At 53.9% G+C, this 18,414-nt stretch overlaps 1 protein-coding gene across 3 annotated transcripts; it reads right to left on the bottom strand.

Moving 5' to 3' along the window:
- Nucleotides 1-391: 391 nt before the first annotated feature.
- Nucleotides 392-16,470, bottom strand: Chst1 (carbohydrate sulfotransferase 1). 3 transcript variants are annotated; one of them, XM_029557147.1, is made up of 5 exons: nt 16,005-16,470; nt 5,254-5,609; nt 3,510-3,645; nt 3,060-3,164; nt 392-2,491 (listed from the first exon to the last, which is right to left on the bottom strand). In XM_029557147.1, exon 5 carries the CDS (start codon nt 2,447-2,449, stop codon nt 1,214-1,216), a length of 1,236 nt encoding a protein of 411 aa, XP_029413007.1. In that variant the 5' UTR covers nt 2,450-2,491; nt 3,060-3,164; nt 3,510-3,645; nt 5,254-5,609; nt 16,005-16,470; the 3' UTR covers nt 392-1,213. The 3 variants fall into 3 exon arrangements, with proteins under 3 accessions (XP_029413007.1, XP_029413006.1, XP_008853252.1); XM_029557146.1 differs by having other exon boundaries at nt 5,261-5,609; XM_008855030.2 differs by lacking the exon at nt 5,254-5,609.
- Between the last annotated feature and the right edge of the window lie 1,944 nt (nt 16,471-18,414).

The raw sequence follows: 18,414 nt of genomic DNA, 5'->3' as shown, positions 1-18,414 counted from the left end.
TCAGGACCTCAACCTCACCTCAGCCCACTCTGAATCCAAATCTGAAAGCCATAGTGTTTATTAAATGCTTTGATCACCCTGGCCATAAGACAGCCCCTCTCCACTAATAAAAAGGGTGCATAAATGAAAGCCCAAGCCAGCACAAAGAGTGATCAGGGTTCTGAAAGGTAGAGGATCCCGGGGTGGGAGGAGGGAATTGGGACATATGAGCAAGAGGAGTTGTTTACAAGCATGAAATTGCCAAAGAATAAATAAAAGATACTCTATTTTTAAAATACATGAATTCTGAAAGGCAGACTTGTCCTTTCATTCCCACCTCTCCCCAAAGCCAGGAACACCCAGAGCCCAAGGAGGCCTGTTCTCAGCCATTCACAACACCCCACAATCACACTCATTATTGCACACTTTTATTTACAGAAAACACAAATAAAGCATTTCAATGTTCAGTTAGCAAACTGATTCATTTTTTTTGTCTTTTTTTTGGCACAAAGAAATATTACAGAAGGGACCCTAAGATCAATCAGAAACACCTAAGATTCAACAGTCATCACTGGTCCAGGGGCGTCCACAAGACTCAGACAAACAAAATCATCACAGATCAGGGGGGAAAAAAAGAAGAAATTTCACGTTCACCTCACAGTAAAAACCTGCTCACCACCAGGCAAGGGTGGGCAGGAGGGGTAGGTCCTCTGCTTCAACGGAGGGAGTGGGAGACTAGGGCAAGGCGCAGAGATGGGGCAGGGACAGACCTCTTTCAGGAAGAGGTGGCCCCTTTGTTTATATCCTCTTACCTTGAGAAAGTGCAAAAACTACAGTACCCCCGACCACTCATCCATTCAAAAAGCTGGAGAAGTTATGTGCTGGGGACGCCTCTCCCCTGTGCGTGTATGAATGTGACTGGGGTGCCTGTAAACATCGTCCCCGTCCACCGAGAGACCCAACATCCGTCCGTGCGCCTGAATGGGGTGGGGTTGGGGGCGCACACCACATCACGTGCCCTCTGACCCAATGATTCCCCAACTCCCCAGACGTAGTGCAAATTTCAGGGACAAAAAAGAGGCAGGAGAGGGTGGGGTAGGAAGGGGGTGGGAAGGACACACAGACAGGGTGGGAGAAGGAGGGGGAGATAAGGCAACAGTTAAAAATGGTCCACATTGGGTCCTCGCTGGCAAAACCAACGCCACCTGCCTCCCACCCCCACCACTTGCCCGGGTCACAAGAAAGGGCGGAAGTCGCGTTCCTCCACCAGGCTGATGGCTGGGTTCTTCAGCTCCTCCTCCGAGGTGGCCATCTTGTAGCCCAGCTGGGCCAGTACCTGCTGGCAGGCGTTCTGGGCGAAGGCCACAATGTCATAGGAGAGACGGAAGCGCCACTTCTCAGCAGTGGCTGCGGAGTTGCGCACGGTGCCATATTTGTGCTTGCCCAAGGTGGGGTCGCCACGTGTGTTGTTCTGGATCCAGCGGGCCACGTGACCATCCAGAGGGATGCCCAGGAAGCCGTAGATCTCCTCTGTCTTCTTCATGGGGTTCCTGGCCAGGTCCTCGTAGCGCACCAGCATGTACTTGCCCTTGAGCCACGAGGGCCGCATGAGGCCGGTGGACACAGAGTTGGAGAAGTCCTCGCACACTGTGGTCAGCTGCGTCACATCCAGGTTGTAGGGCTTCCTCCCAGTGCCGTACCAAAGGCGCCAGAGTCGGTACGTGTCCCGGAAGGTTTCGCTCCGGGAGGCCAGGATGCCACGCGGATCTCGGACTAGTTGGATGACCTTGAGGTTCAGCCTGGGGTCTTCAACCAGAGCTCTCAAGTCGTTCACCTCCGGCACACGCACAGTCTTGATGGCCACGTGGTTGCGCTCGCGGCAGGCCTCTGCCGCCACGGTCAGGTTCAGGAGGCCGCACTTGCGCACACAGTCGCCCTCCTCCAGGACCAGGTCGGGGGACCCCGGAGGGTCGCACACTGGACGGGAGCAGAGGACCCTGCTGGCACCTCGGCGGAAGACCCTGTCTGTGGTGTGGTTGACCGGGGGCGGCTTGATGTAGTTCTCTAAGAAGAACAAGTCACAGTCATACAGGCTCCGCAGGAGGTCACGGCTGGCGCCCAGCATGACCCTGCGGTCCGCAGGGCTCTTGCCCTGGGTGAAGCGGGGGATGAGTGTGTTCTGGACGTGGTAGAGGGGCTCAAACAGGTAGAAGACATCCAGGTGCTGATTGAAGAGCTGGCCCACAAAGGATGAGCCGCTGCGTGTGGTGGCCAGGATGAGGATGTGGGTCTTTCGAGAGACGTTGTAGGTGAAGGTGGGGCTCTCCTCGCAGAGACGCTCAGCCAGCCCTGCGTCGGCCAGCCCCGGGCAGGTGTGGAAGGACTTGGCAGTGAATGTGCGAATGGCCGTGTACTGAATGGCGATGGAGGCCAGGGCGAGGAGGAGGACGGCCTTCCAGGAACATTGCATGGCTGGGCACCGGCATGGGGCTGCTGCGCCAAGGCACAGGGTCTGTAGGCAGAAGACATGCAACATACCAGGTGCCTCGGGCACTCAGGAGTCTCCAGAGGACCCCAGAAAATACCTGCCTCCTACCCAGTGCTCACACACACAGCCCCAAAGCCTAAGAAGCCTACACTAGACTTTGCTGTTCTCTGGGAGTCCACTGGGAGCTTCAGGGGAGCTAAGCACCCTAAGATCTAACTTACAGATGGCTTCAGGGGTCTCCTATCCTAAGCTTGGATTTCCCTAGTAAGTTAATGGGCCAGGACCAAGGGCAGGGTCCAGGGGCTGCTGAGAAGTACTCTTGCCCAGGATTTAGGGCTTGCTTCTGGCTATGGAGCAGAGATGCATACTGCCCAGGAAGGGAAGCCCTGGCTCCTCCAAACCAGTCCTCTGGTCCTTTGGTCCACAGAAGGGGAGATGGGTAGGAGCCACAGGAAAGCAGGAGAGGGAAACGCATGCCATGGATCAGAGCAACATCTTGCAACTGGCACCAAAGGATGCTGGCTCAGCCATCAGGCCCTAAGAGACTACTAGGGCTACCCACAGAGCAAATGTTGGAGAGCTCAACACTTACCAAAAAGGGGCTCCACGCTGGAGAGACTTGGCTGCCAGTGCTCAGACCTAGCCTGGACAGGCAGTCCAGTGGTCAGAGCCTATGCCTCAGTTGGTAGCCAGCAGGCTGCAGAGACAAGGGAGGACAGGGCTTGTGAGGTTGGGCTTGGGCTCCCTGTGCCCCTCTCTCCTTTTTCTCTGTTCCCCTCAGTCTGCCCCCAGGATAGGCAGCAAAGGCCCTGCCTGCTTCACAGATTTATAACTGACTAGGGGCCTCAGCTGACCCAATGCCATCCCTGACCCCTGCATCCCACTTCAATCATCCACCTACCCCAGCCTTCCCAACAAGCCATGGTCCCTCTGCCCATACCAGAGCCCCTGTGGGCAGAGCTGCCTAGCATGTGTACCCAGATGTTAGGGGCACCAAGCCCAAACGGGTTCTGAATTTGAAATGAATGGAAACAAGCCTGACCTTTTAGAATTCAACTGGTTCGGTGATTAGGGGAGTAGGGGGTCACCCCAAGCCTCCAGGTCGAAAGGGTAGCTCCAAAGAGACAGCCAGGGACAGGGATTCTTCTTCCAAACCACAGGATATAAGCAATAGTTACCTGAAAGCCAGAAGCACATTTTACCAAGTTCCAGTAAAACTCCAAGACCAGAGATTTCAGTTAGCATTTACTAAGCGCTTCCACCCTTCTAAGCCTTTTACCAGAATGAGCTGGTTTGCTGCATAAACCAATAGCAGCCCAAGGCACAAGAGGAACCCAGAAGCATCTGCGCAGGCTCATGGCCTTCTTTAACCCCCATCTAGAGCCTATACACTTTCCCTCCAGGGCTTGACTCCTGTTCCTGTAGCTTAAGTGTACTTGGCTTTCAAACATGCATCCAATTCATAGCCCTAGCCCATTCATGAATCAGTGTGAGGGACCAGAATAGAAGGGGGTAAATCGATGAATTCTGAGACTTGCAATGCATGGTTTCCTTTGCCATCTGGTCTGTTTAGTCATTGGCTTGTGGCTGATGGGTGAACTTGGATCCTTCATTCACATTCTTCCTACAGTCTGCTAAGTGTCCTGACTCTTTTGGAAAACAGGTAAGTGGACTCCCGAGGGAACAGAGTTGCCTAGCCACTTCAGGTACCATGTCACTCTTTACAGATTGCTCTAGGAGGGCCTCATTCCCATTGCTCAAATGGGGAAACTGAGGCTCAGAGACTAAGGCAATAGGAGTGACAAACAGGCGATAGCAGAGGCCTGAGACTGTATGCATCAAAGGCAGGCCATCAGTCTGATCCCTTCATTATGGGCTCAGTGTCCTACAGAAGGACCTGTTCACCCAGGGACAGGCACAGAGCCTGGGCCAAGATGGCCATGGCCTGCTAAGGCTCTGGGCCTGGGAGTCCCATTTTAATTTTAAATGTGAAACACCAGGGATAGAGAAATGGCTCAGTGGTTAAGAACACTGTTCTTGTAGAAGACTCGAGTCTGAATCCCAGCACCCACATGGCAGCTAACAACTGTCCATAACTCCAGTTCCAGGAGATCCATCTCCACTACGTATCTTAAGGAAGATATGAGCGTCCCACACACTGCATGCAGCACACGTGTGTATGTGCACTATTTCTACATTACTTTCCATCTGTGCCGCACAGATGCCATCCACAGGCTTCATTTAGAAATGTTGTTTGAAAGACATGGCTGATGTGGGAAATCCAACATGGCTAAACAAACGAGTAATTCTAAACTCTGCTGACAAAATGGGGAAAGGCGGTAGTTCTGGGTATCAGAGTCCGCTCTAGTTCCAGGAGCAGTGACGTGAACATTCCCAGCCACTGAAAATGCTTCCTTACCTAGCATTAGCTTTCTGTTGAACAACAGGCTAAAAATTACTAAACTCATAAAGTGATTTCCAGCTCTAAAACTAAGTCTGTAAATAAAAGCCAAGGCCTGCTTTTAAGAAATCTCATTAAGGGCTAGAGAGATGGCTCAGCGATTAAGGACACTGACTGTTCTTGCAGAAGACCTGGGTCTGAATCCCAGCACCCACATGGCAGCTAACAACTGTCCATAACTCCAGTTCCAGGAGATCCGACAGCCTCTTCTGTCCTCTGTGGGCATTGCACGACATGGGTGCATTTACCCACATGCAGGCATAACACTCATACACATAAAATAAAAATAGTAAAATAAAATAATAAAATAAAATAAAATAAATACCATTTACCACATGAGGACTTGGTACCAGCCACCAAGTGATAGTAATTAGGGAAAAGCTTCAATCCGGAATATACCCATCCCATCCTGGCAAAGAACATTGCCATGGGGTGGTGGAGGAGCTGAGGGCAAACCCTCTCTGCTTGAATCCTGGGCCCCTGACAAGTGCAGGCCCACTTGGGCCAAGTGCCCCAAGGCAAACATAAGTGTCCTTCCAGGAGCAAATAGGCAGGGCACACAAGCAATGATGGGCAGGTCATCATTCTTAGTAGCCAAGGGCCCTCTCTTCAGTTGTGACACCACTGCATTTCTTCACAGGCATCTACCAGTGATCCAGGCCAGCAGGCACTATCCAGGAACTACAGGGAAGATACCAAGGAAAGTCAGCACTCAGGAGTACTCCCAGTCCTCCCATGTAAGTGCTCTACCCCCAGGCAGGTGTCCTGCCCTCACTGTCCATTGTCACCTCAAGCCTATGAGGGCAACATCATTGCAGCCCATTTGACAGAGAAAGAAGCTGATGCACCTTAAAGTACAATAGCTTTCTCAAATTCACGTCCCAGGAATGAGCAGACCAGGATCTCAGCCCAGGCTTTATGATCTGAAATCCATGTTCAGATCCATTTACTCGATCTGCTCTGATTCCTTCCATACTCCATCCCCTTTGGTTTCCACAAAGATAGGTAACAAATCCTTAGCATCTGCCCCTAACTCTACAATTCCAGTTCCAAAGACAGATACAGATTGGGTTTGAGAAGAGAGCCTTGAGAAGAGAGCCTTGCATCTTTCCCGGGAGGGGGGTCTGTTCAAATTTCTTCCCCACCTCTCTACCTGGAGAGACATAGACCAGGTCTAGGAGCTGAGGCTACACTCAATGACATCACTCCCTAAGATGGGAGAGTCCACTTTGCAAGCCTGGGCACTGTGGAGGCCAGTTTGAGGTCCAGCTGAGGGCCATGTGCCCACCTCCCAAGGAGGGCACAGCCAGGGCATGAGAACAGGAAGGAGGACTTCAGACCCTCCTGGAACTGCCTTGCTCTCCTGCCAGCCTGGAAGAGCCAGGCTCAGAGCTGGCCAAGGGTCCTTGGTATGCTGGCAGCATCTGCCCTGGAAACCAGAGGCCCCAGCGCCAGGTCCTGTTGTTCCTGGGGAAGCCTTGGCTACTGCAAGAGACTCCTGAATCCCCTGGTCCTCCAAGCCAGACTGTAAGGCCCAGGCCCCTTCCTGGGCTTACAGAAGTTTCTAACATGGCCTCCCTTCTTGGTCAAAATCTTGGACACAAGAGGCCAGAATCGGACCTTCCTATTGGGAAGCAGACTAGTGACCATCCAAGACAAGGCTCAGACTCGAGTGCCAGGGCCAGGATACAAGTGGAGAAGAATGCTATACTAGAAAACTCTAATTTGCAGGTAAAGCTCAAGTTCCCCGGTCTGTGTATCAGTCTGCAGTGCGCACCCGCTGGGTACGCACCTGCTGCCTCTAATCCCCATTTCCCCAACTATAAAGAGGGGATGTAACCACAGCAGTGGACAGAACTGTGCCTCATGGTTGATGAGTGACTTCTGGCACCAGCCCTATGGACCCTAGCACAGCTATTTACGTGCTGTGGGACCTTGGCTAGATTTCCTCATCTCTCTGGGCCTGTTTTCTCACCTGCCAAATGGTTGGTATTCTCATTAATGTCTCTTTTTCTCTTGAGGAAACACCTCAGAACTACTCACCCTGCACCCTCAGAGTCTGCTCTGACAGAGAAAGACCTCTGTAGGGCTCTGCTCACCACCCCTATTTCAGACCCCCCTCCCTGCCTGAACTTTTTGTGCTGGGTTTCAGGATGGTTTGTCTTCTTCCCTCTAGTGGCCAGGCTTGGAACTGCCACCTTCTAGCTCTTTTTGTGATGTTGGGAATTCTGGCCTAAAGGGAGGCCACAGCGTGTAGCCAGGTGGGAGGTCTGATGATGGTGTCCTCACTCAGGCTTGCTTCTGCTCCGTGGAGCCCTCTTCCTTAGCCCCACAGCAGGAGGCAAGCAGCAACAGACAGCCTGGCTTCTCCCCTGGTCTCTCTGCATTCCTGCTTGCTGCTAGGAGAATGTGAACCCGTGTCACCATAAGGAGTGACCCACAGCCTCTGCCTGTCCCTGAGTGGCAGTGGGCCTGGTCCCCGACCTCTCTGTGCCTATGGTTTTCATAGAACCAGTGACAAGGGACTCACTACTTCAGGAGGGACCCCCCACTCTATGTTACAATCACAGCAGAGGGAATTTTCTGTGAACCGTGGGAAAACTCAAGTCACTTTCCAGAAAAATCAGAAACTCTGCCTCCTTCACCCTTGCCACCTCCAGTCTGACCACAGACTGCCCCCATGGGGCCCAAGGACCCACAGGATGTGTCCTTGACCACGTCCCTCTTCCCGCCCTACAGGCACCTCAGGCAACTACAGTGTGGTTGTTCACCTCTCCTGGCCCACGTGCCTCTTAGAAACACAGTCCCTCTTCCCAGAAAATGCCATCTGTGCCGTTTTACACATGGAATTTTGACCTCCTGAAGTCAGCGCACAGGCTACTCCTCTCCTTCTCATGGGTTGGACCCTCTCAATACTGACATTTCCAACCTGGGGTTGTCTTTTTAACTGATAAAGTGGAGAAGGCTCACAGAAGTGAGCCAAAAACACCGAGTCAAGAAAGCCACAAAACACAAGTGTCTGTCTATGTGTCTGTTGAGGGACTCTCAAAGGAGGATATGCACTTACTGCATAAACCATCCCTAAAATCAAGTCAAGTTTAGTTCCCCGAGGGGAGGGGAGGGGCAAGAGCCTGGGAGACAGAGAACACAGTTTACACCAAGCTTTGAGTTCATCTTCTTTGTGGACATGGTGACCTCATCCCCATGGAAGAGCTGGAGCAGTGGCTGAAGATGAGATGGGGCACTGAAAACCAGTCCTAACACCACCTCACCTTAGCACTGGTGCTTCCTTCCCTGTCCCCAGGACCCTGCCTGCCAGCCTTCCTCCCACCTCCCCCCCTCCAACTTTTCATCACACCTGGTCAAAGCTTCTGCCTTGCCTTATAGTCAAGAATTCTGGTGGGCACTAGGGACAGTAGCTGACTAGAAGCTGCTGAGGCAGGGCAGGAAAAGCAACAAGCAGGGTCTACCTGAGGGCTGCTGGGAGCCGTTGAAGCTAAACTTAGAGACTTGACTTCTTTTCCAGACTTTTCTCCCTAAAACACTTTTATAAAAGCCAAAGCGGAGGCTGGGGAAGGCAAGAAGAGAAAAATGAATGTGAGTATATGCTGTATGGTCAAAGTCATGGCAGAGGGGTTCCAAGGCTCTGGGGTGTCAGGAATCCCAGCAGGAGAGAGGGGAACTGGGCAGGGAAGGAGTTGGCTGGATGGGAACTTCGAGACAGATATGTTTAAACCCTGGGTCTGTAGTAGCCAGCCCTGATCCACCATAGGTGTTTGTTTAGTTAAGGCTAAAAAGCAAAAGAGCAAGCATTTTTTTCCCTCCCAAGAAAAATGAGGTGATAAAAACAAGGCAAGAGGAAAACAAGAATATGAAAGTTTAAAAAATACGGGAGCCAGGTCAGTTATAAATGCCAAATGACTTGTATGGATCAGAGCTTCCTAGTAGTCAATGGGAAAAGGAAAATAGCTCATTTACATGTTTCAGAGGATCCATGAGATAAAAGTTAAAGAATGTAATCAAAAGATATCCCGATAATAGATGTCTTGATCACAAGATCTCTCAAGAGGTATCTGAAGCCACACACTACCACGAGCCCTAAGAACCCATACCTAATAACAGCCAATGACAAATTCCATGGGGGCTGTGTGCTAAAGCATCCTTCAGGATGGGCAGCACACAGCTCAGCCAGCATGACCTTCTGGGGACAGTGACCAGCCCAGGGCTCACTAGAGGCAGAGGAATCCCCCTTGGGGCCACGCACACCTCCACTTTATCATTGGTAAAGTCTACAGGTCCTTCCCACAGGATCTGCTTGACACAGCATGGTATTTGTGTCTACCTAGAGTTTTTGGGCCCCATAGGCAGAACCTTTGTCATGTATCCCCAAGGAGGGCAGGTCTCATGGCCAGGGTTCCCATGACAACCACATGGACAGTCACTCACTGGTCCACCATCATTCCACCATAGGCAGCGCTGCCTGTATGATGGTTGTCTCTAAGCAGGACACTCCAGTGTCCATGGGTGATGGCTCTGAAGATACCCCTGGCTGCTCAATCCACCTTGTAAAGTTTCCACAGGTACTGGAGGAAGGCCCTGAATGGAGACGCTGGGTGGGAACCCCATGCCAGCTGCCTGATGGCTCAGAAGCCTTGAGCCAAATGCTCAGCCTGTTGCTTTGAGGTGTGAAATGGGAGAAGCCATCACAGACAGAAGCCGTGGATATGGACAGCTCAGCACAGCACTGGGTACAGGCAAGATTCGTAAATGAGCCTCCATGGGTATGAATTTGAGGGTTCCCCTAGGCCTTAATGAATCCTGGTCTGGAAACAATCACAGGTGCTAAAGGACTCGCTGCATGCAGCCTTCCATGGATGCACCACAAACGTATAGCTGTAGACCCACCACCACCACTGTCTAGCCTGCAGGAACCTCAGCTGCTGAGGGAGTTACCTCTCTGTCCTATGCCCAGTGTCCTAGGAACAAAGTCCTCCCCGCTGCCAGGAGAGTGGCTGCCCTCCTGCACTGGGTACAAGGGCCTAGTGTGCAGGATCCTGGGGAGGGATGAGTCAGAAGGCGGGCCCCTGTCTCAGCCAAACCAGCCTGTGAAGGGCGGGACTCTGCTCCCCCAGAACTAGGCGGAAGGCCCTGGGTTTCCTGCCCCCTCCCCCAGTGCAGCCAAAGCCAGTCGGAATAGTACCAAGGCTCCACCCCCTGTTTGGCTAGAGCTTTGGTCATCCTCCCAGCTTCAAGGATGAGAAAATATCAACAGGAGCTTGAGCACCCACAGCTGTTCTGGCAGCTGAAGAAGGTCCTCCTGTCCCAGGAACCCTGTCTCCCAGAGTTCTAGCCACCTGCATGAGGCCCACCTGCCCTGAGGGCATAAACCATGGGCAGGGAAGGGGCACCAAGGCTCACCTGAGCCTGAGACTTAGGTGGGATAAAGCCAAACCAAAGAGATGATCATGGATCTGGATCCCACACAGGGCTGTTCTGCCAGATGAGTAGAAAGGTTCAGGCAAGTGGGAGCCAGTCCAAGCTGGAGCAGTTAGTCTGCAGTAAGGCCAGGTATACCCACTCAGCTGTGAGGACTGCAAGCCCTGGCCATAACCACAGAGCTTAAACTCCAGGACACACCACACCTGGCACTGGGCAACCAGAGGGCAGAGGCAGGGAGCACCCAGGCTGAGGGGGCCACCCCAGATACATTAGTGCTAGAGCTGCTTGGGGCCTTTCCTGAAGGTTCCTTTGATATGGGCATCTATATAGGCCATCTCACTGCTTGCCAGGGTTCACCCTTCCCTGTTGAATGACATGAAAGAAGATGCTCACAAATGGGTGTGGTTCTGTCACCCTCTACACCTCACTCAGGGCTCCGGAAGGCTTTGCGGGGGGTATGACCAAGGACCCCAGGAATGACCCAATCCTCTGCAGCCAGAGGACACTAGAGAATGAGTTTACAACCATTAGGCCTAAAACAATATGGACCTTGACACATGGTTTAGGCTCCAGGCCCAGATGCGGCCGCCTGGTTCTCTAGCCCTAGACCTTGTACCATAGCTGGCACAGAGGATATGCCTGTACCAGGCTGTCTGCATGCTCACCTATCACTCCTGTCTTCTGAGTTAGGGAGAGTCATACTCTATCCATTGGGACTCCTGACCAATGGGATGAGCATCTCTGGCCAATATCAACAGGGATCCCCCTAAGCCAGGAGTATTGCAACTGCTCCCCAGAGCCTAGCATCACGATGTGGCTACCACAAATGATCCTCTCTCAAGGGGACCCTCTGTAGGCCCAGTGTACAGGCCCAGCTGTGTCCACTTCACAGGTGAGACTCAGGTCAGGTAATGGGCCAGTGAGATGGCTCACTGGTTAAAGGTGCCTACTGCCAAGTCTGATGACCTGAGTTCCATCCCCAGGGACCCATTGGTAGAGAGAACAAACTCCCATAAGTTATCCTCTAACCTCCATACACATATTGTGGCATGCAAGCATCCACATACATCCACACACAGAATATACATATGTAATTAAATAAAATACTATGTAATTTTAAAAATGGAAAGGTTAGTTGACTGGCTGACACAGCTTAGATGCAGCAGGGTGAGAACTGACTTCCAGAAGCAGGGTGTGGAGTGGGAGACCCTCCATCTTCTGTGCCTACCTGCAGCCTTCCTTTCCTTCCCCCAACCTCCTGCAATGTCTGGACCTCATTTAGCTCTCCCAACCCTGCAGATCCAGGGTCCAGGACCTCGTAGGAGGGCAGAAGCCAGACCTGCAGTCCCAGGAAACCTGAGCCCCCTCTGAGCCTGGCACACAGGGAGCAGAGGCACACCCAGCTCACAGGACTCAAACAAGATAAAGTACAGGGAGCCCTCAGCACAGAGATGGGTGTGCAGCAATCACTCAATTAGTGCTATCTTCAGAATGTCAGTGGTACAGACCTGTCATTTCCTCTGCCCCGAAGAATCCTTGAAGGACAGCCCCAGGGGCCCCTCCTTCAGTGCCCAGCCTGGGGTGCTCGGCACAATTCAGGGATGCAAGAGTCCCAAGCAACTTGATGGCACCCCAGAGAGTCCTGAGAAGGGATAGGGCCGCACCATCCTCCCCATCCCCGAAAAGGAGATGGTGCTGCTGGCAATTCCCAGCCCACTGCCTTCCAACTCTAATCAAGGAGCAAACACAAAGAGAGAATCTCTAAACATTTAGAAAACGCGGGAACCTTGTGCCCCACGCGGCACCATGGGGATTTATAAAGAACAAATCATGCCTGACAAACTTGATAGCTTTCTTGATAGAATTACAAGACTGGTAGATGAAGGAAACGCAGGCAGGGTAATATATCTTGATTTTTAGCAAAGCATTTGATACAGTGCCTCGAGTAATCTTACAAAATTAATTCAAACAGACTTGGCCCTCAGCACTTGTCATGGGGCCTAAAGGCAGGAGGGGGCAAGTCCCAAGAGTTCTGGAAGGAGGAGGCAAGGCCAGTGGGGAGAGCTGGAAGGCAGAGTCTGGAAGTGGGGACAGGAGTGGGGGCAGGGCTGCTTGGCCTGTGCCTGGCTACATCTTATCTAACATCTTCATTAACGATCCTGGGAGAGGGAGTAAACAGTCCGTTAATGAAATTTGCAGAGGATATTAAATTGGAAGGTGTTGTGAACACCAATGAGGACAGCAAAGTGGTCCAGAGAGACCCAGGTCAGAGAACCTTGCTAGGACTCGGCTAGCTGGCAGGGACATGTCGGGGGTGGGCGGTGGGGGGCTGCTGGGCATTGGCTGAGCTTTTTAGAGAGCTGGAGGAAGAGAGATGGGTGTCTTCAGGGCTGCCCTGCAACTGGGAGAGACCGAACAGAAAAACCTCAGGAATCTCATTTTTGGCATCTATAAAACAGGACCGGCCCTTGTGGTTGGTAGTGATGGATGGAGAAAGTTTAGGGACTCTGGGGTTGAAGTCGCCTTATAGAAGGCGGAGTCTGAAAACCATGCTGTAACTAGAGAGGATCTAGTGAGGAGACTGCCTGGGTGTCACTGGCTCCCAGAATCTTCCTGAGCCTTGCAGAATCTTCCTCTTAGACAGGCCTCTCCCTGCCCCATGAGGTGGCACCCATGCCTACCGATACTGCAGGACATACCCTAGGAGCACATGAACAATGGAGGCCCCAACCTGAGGACTGTCTTCAAGAGACCTGATTCTCAGGGCCAAATGGATAGGTTCCAACCTGAGGGCTGTGTTCAGGAGGCCTCATCCTCAGGGACTAAATGATCAGGCTCCCCAGGATTGGGAAAGAGGGTCTGTTTTACTCTGAGCCCTTCTGTCTACTTTAGGGCCCCCTCTCTGCCCTAGCCCCAAGGGGATTGGCAACCAATCCTCACCCAGAATGTTGCAGCAAGGACTACATGGACTTGGAGGTTTTTTCCCACAAGGCTCCTGGGCTCTATACAAGCCAGGCTGGAAAGCACCAGACTAGACTCCAAACAATCCAAATAAATACTCTATGAGAAGAAACGCATGGCTGGTTCTCAGCAGGGGTGCCAGGGCTGCAGAAGGCCACTCTTCCCAAGTTGGGCAGATGTCAGACTACCTGCTGGGACTTGGGAAGGAGCCAGGTGAGCCCCTTGCAGCTAGGTCAGTAACCTTGACACTCACCCAGTACTTCTTACTACAGTGGTGTTCTAAGTGCATTCCACATTAATGACTTTGACCTTCAAGAGCCTAGGAGGTAGGCGGTACTATGACCCTCATTTTACAGAGAAGGAAACTGAGGCATTGAGAGGTCACCAGGAGCTTGAGCCAGAAGGTCACAGGGACAGCAGCAACCTGCCTGCTGAGCAGTCCCCAAGGGGATCCCTAGTGAGCAGGGAGAGGCAACACCTCCTCTGGGAAGGCCAGAGCCTTGCCCATCAGTCTTCCCACTGAAGAGAGTTGGTCCAACTCCACCACACTTGTGGAGCCTGATTTTACTATATGTTTTCCATCCTCCCCCCATCGCCTCGCTACACTGAGTCCTCTGAACAAGTCTGTTTCCATGGAAACCATACAGTGACTCAGGGCTTCGGGACGTTCTCTGAACCAGATTATGACTATCAAATGCTCCTTCCTCACACCAGTGCAAGACACCCAGTGTGCAAGGGTAGGGGGCAGCAGGTGGGCGAGAGAGACCTGGGAGGGTACACAAAGCAGGCCCTACTTCGAGCCTGGCACCCAGGGCTCCTGCAGACTCAGCTGAACAAGGATGCACTCATCCTCCAGTGCAGCCTGACCCATGCCCTGTACTAATCCTCAACACCACTCTCCCATTGGAGCTAGGACCTTCAGGAGAGGATACAGAGGATCTATACACCTCCTCTGATTGGGAGCCTGCACAAGTCAGAGGTGGCATGGGGGCCAGGGCAGAGGGAAGCCAGCTAGCTTAGGATGTTCAAGAGGAAACTGCCAACCCAAGTCATGGAAACTATTCAGCAAAGAGGGAAATTTGGATTTTGAGCATGTGAGGAGGGTCTGCTTTGAGATGAGAAGGCTGGGTGTGAAGAGAGGGGAAGAGGGGGTGTGATCTCAAAGCCCCAGCAGTATTGGGAGGATACTCAGCAAAGGCTTCCTCTCACTTAAAAACCCCTTCCTTCCCCTCCAACACTGTGCCCTGACCTGGCCTTGAGCCACTCACCCACCAGGATCAGGGACCACAGCAGGCAATGAGTGCCAGGTTCTCACAGGGGTCCAAAGCCCAAGACCAAATCTGCCCCCTGTTTTCCCCAGCAGCTCCCTAAAGACCCCAGAGGGTGAGGGAATGGAATAGGTAGGAAGCTTGATATCTCCCTGGTGAATCCAGAGTATGAGTCATGCCGGTGAAAGCACTTTGAAAAAGAAAACAGGGTCATCCTGATGCCTAGAAGTGTGGGGGGTTGCTGGGGGCTGGAGCCTGGAAACTGCCTGCCTAGTAAGGACTCTGAGAGACAATCCAGCCCCACCTAAGGGCTCAAGGAGCCTGGAAAAGTAGCTGTGGTCTGTAAGCCTCCATCTACTTGCATCTAACATCTACAGGTACTTAGAGCTTGCCGGAGCAGCTCCTTTACCATCCAGAGTACCTTCCTCTGCCACCAACCCAGGTCCTCTCTGCCCCTCTGCCCCAGAAGACACTAAGCCAAATTCTTGTCTTTGGACATGCCCCTCCTCTGTCCCAGTCTCAATCTCTCTGTCATCAGCCAACCCATCCTGGCACCTGGAACTCAGAAGCAGGCATGCCCAGGGGCCTTCTGCTTCAGAGCAGTTGGTAAGTCCATTAGGAAGCTAGACCTGGGAACCTAATCCTGGGAAAGGATAGGCCTGGAGTAGGAAGCGGTAACATGGTGAGGGACCTGAAATCAGGCCAAGCCAAGGTGCCACCCTTAGGAGGACCTGTGGTCTTAACCTTCCTCGGGTGGCTTGGCCTTTTAGCCCATAGCACCACAGCCTCTGTAGACTGTTACAGCAGAGGAAAGCACTGAATCCCTCCCTGGTGCCTGGGAGGAGCTGGCCATCCCCATCCTACTTTAAGAGGAGCCAGGGTGGTTCTGGCCTCTCCTGGGGGGAGGGGGTGTCTGCACCATCAGACGGCCAGGGTCCTCTAAGGGCCCATCTCTTCACAGCATGGTGGGTGCCGGGTACAGGACTGAAACTAGAAGGCCGGGCACCCCCGCCTCCTCCGGGTGCAGCCCTGGTTAGCAAAGTTAGAGCTGGCATGGGGACCTCGGGGTCTCTAGAAGCCTTGGTAGCCTTGGCAGCCCGAGTCATGCAGGATGGTGAGCCCAGAGCAGCCTCCCGAGTGCGCTCAGCAGCAGGAGAGCCAGGGGCCACCGCGTCCCAAGTTTGCTGCCCTCCCCCAGATGGGGGCGAGGAGTGCTGGCGCTCCCGGGCCACTAGCCTGGCCAGCCCCTTCCTGCGCCCGGCAAGCTGCGGTCCCCCGCCTCCGCCTCCGCACACCGCCAGGAGCCACCGGCCCCGAGCCGAGGGGCGTCTCCCACCGCGCCCGCGCCCCTCCTGGCTGCTGCGGCGGAGTTCTGCCCGCCCCGGGGCCCGCGGGGCCCGGCCGGTACCTGGTCCGGGGCGCTCCAGGAACCGCTGCAGAGCCCAGCGCCGGCTCCATCCTCGGGTCTAGAGTCAGGCTCGCCCGGGGCCGGAGGGTGGCGGCGGCGGCGGCATCATCCTGGTCGCGCGCCCTCCTCCTTGGCCTCCCTCCTCCCTCTCCTCCTCCTCCGCCTACGCGCACCCCTCACGGGCCGCTCTCCATAGCCCAGGGGCGCGAGCCCTGGGTTGCAGGAGCAGCACGGTGTCTTTTTCCCGGCAGGGAGAGAGATCGGGGGACAGAGGGGCACAAGGACCCGGACCCCGAGCGCTGCAGCCCGGGGCTCTGGAGCAGGGCAGCAGCTGCAGGCGCCGGAGCCTCACGGAACGCCAGCCTCGCGTCCCAGATCCGAGAGCAGCGGTGGCGGCTTCAGCGTACAGCCAGCAAGCGGGCGGCGGGTGGCGGGCGCTGCGGTCCCGGCTCCACCCCCAGCGCCGCCCGCTCCCTCTCCGCCAGACCCCGTCAGCGCTCGCCCTTCCGCCCCCCGCACCGCCCAGGCGGTCAATGCTGGGACACCCCCCTGCAGGGCTCCGGACCAACCCACCCGAAGGCCGGGGGCAGCCACGCCCACCCCGGAGCCAGAGCTCCAGCTGTCCACCCTCACCTCTTGCCCAGACCTCCTTCCGAGAGAGCTGCTCTCTACGCAACCAAACTCTCCAGACCCCCCAAGTCCAGCTGCAGCCCAAACCTGGTCCTGGATCCCAATCGCTATCTTTCACGTCCTCAACCAGTGCAACCAGAGACCCTGGACCCCAGACCCCAGAACCGGAGCCAACCACCTTTCAGTGCCAATACCCCACCACACTCTCTGACCTGGCCTCTCCTTGTGCTCCTACACTCCCAAGTAGAGAAATGCTTCATTTACCCCAGATCCTGTCCTTCCTCTTGGATAGGGTCATGGGGTGGCTGGTTTAGTGGGACATCACAGTGTATCTGCTAGAGGAAACCTTCCACCCCTCCCAGACCCTCCCCTATTAGACCTCTCAGATGGAAACCTAACCACATGCCATCCTTGTGGGGCCCAGACAACAGCAGAACGGATGCACCGTGGTCCTTCATTCTCTGAGCAAATATTGACTGAGCATCTCCCGCAGGCCAGGCCCTCATAAGCACCAAGGACTGGCAAGACAGACCCCTGACCTCTCAGAGAGGTGCGGGGGAGGGGGGGGGGACAAGATAAACAGGTAGAAGGATGCCTGTGGCCCCTGGGCAGAAGGAGACAGGGAAACCCAGCTGTGCACCACTGCATAGCCATCACCAAGGCTGGCCTCCCCTGGGGCCTGCTTTCCCCTCTAAAGGTGGGAAGGTGGTTTGAAGAGTTCTCTGCCCAGGAGACTGTCCTGAGGCACCAGTGGAGCAGTGGGCGACCCTCTTCATCTCTGAATTCTTCTGGAGTCTTTGATTTCCATAGCCTGTCCATCACTTCTGGACATGGGTGCAGAAGACAATAGAAGTCTTGAAAACTCCAGATCCTCACCTGGGTACAGTAGATTCCCAGGGCAAAGAGCCGTGTGTAGGTTTGATGTGTGACTGTGTAAACGCAACCTCTCTACCTCAGTTTCCTCATGGAGAAAATGGAGATACTGGTTCTCATCTCATAGGGCTACTGTGAATACCAGATAGTAGAACAGACGCTTGGCGCACTGCAGGCATGCACCATACTAGTTGCTGGTTTGTGGAAATGAACATCCACTTGCTCATTAGGAAGAGAACAATACAGTGTGCTTCTCTGGGGGACCCTGAGACTCATGTCTTCAGGAGCATCTCCACCCGGAACCAGATGGCATGAAGGTCCCCTGCCCTAAGGGTTCCAGCAGACCAAATAGTCATTTATCTTGGTCACAGTTGCCAACTCATAATTATAAACTCCTGTTCCCCATTGTCTCTTGGACCCTCCCTAACCATTGCCTGCACCAGCAGTGCTGCTGGGCAGCCCTGCTGGGCTCCCACCCCACCCCACTGCTGCCAGGGCTACAGGGCCAGTCCTCAGCCCCAACTTCAAGGTGACCATATTGGTCCCCCGCCAGTCCCACCAGAGAGTGGCTGTGTTTTGAGATGCCCAAGGAGAGGGAGCTGACCTTGAAAGACCACGCTAGGTTTCAGGACACCCCCCGCCATCTCACCATCACCAGCTCTCATCACCCAGAATGAGGCAGAACCTTCCCTTTCGCCCAGGCTAATCCCTGCCCTAGTCTTAGCTAGATAAGAATAGTCAGGGCTTAGAGCTTCCTATCTCCCACTCTCAGATCCAGCACCTCATTTTTTAAGCTCTGCTCCTATTTTGGATGGAGAGGAGGGTATGGCTGTAATGTAAAGACAGAGTGAAATTGGGAATTTGGTGGGGGGGGGCACTTAAACTCTAAAAATAGACAAAGACTGGG

The sequence above is a fragment of the Nannospalax galili genome, unplaced genomic scaffold (genome assembly GCF_000622305.1).
Source record: "Nannospalax galili isolate Female #2095 unplaced genomic scaffold, S.galili_v1.0 scaffold1287, whole genome shotgun sequence".
In the NCBI taxonomy this organism is placed as follows: Eukaryota; Metazoa; Chordata; class Mammalia; order Rodentia; family Spalacidae; genus Nannospalax; species Nannospalax galili.
The sequence above is the reverse complement of the archived record's forward strand: the minus strand, read 5'-3'. Positions and strand labels throughout refer to the sequence as shown.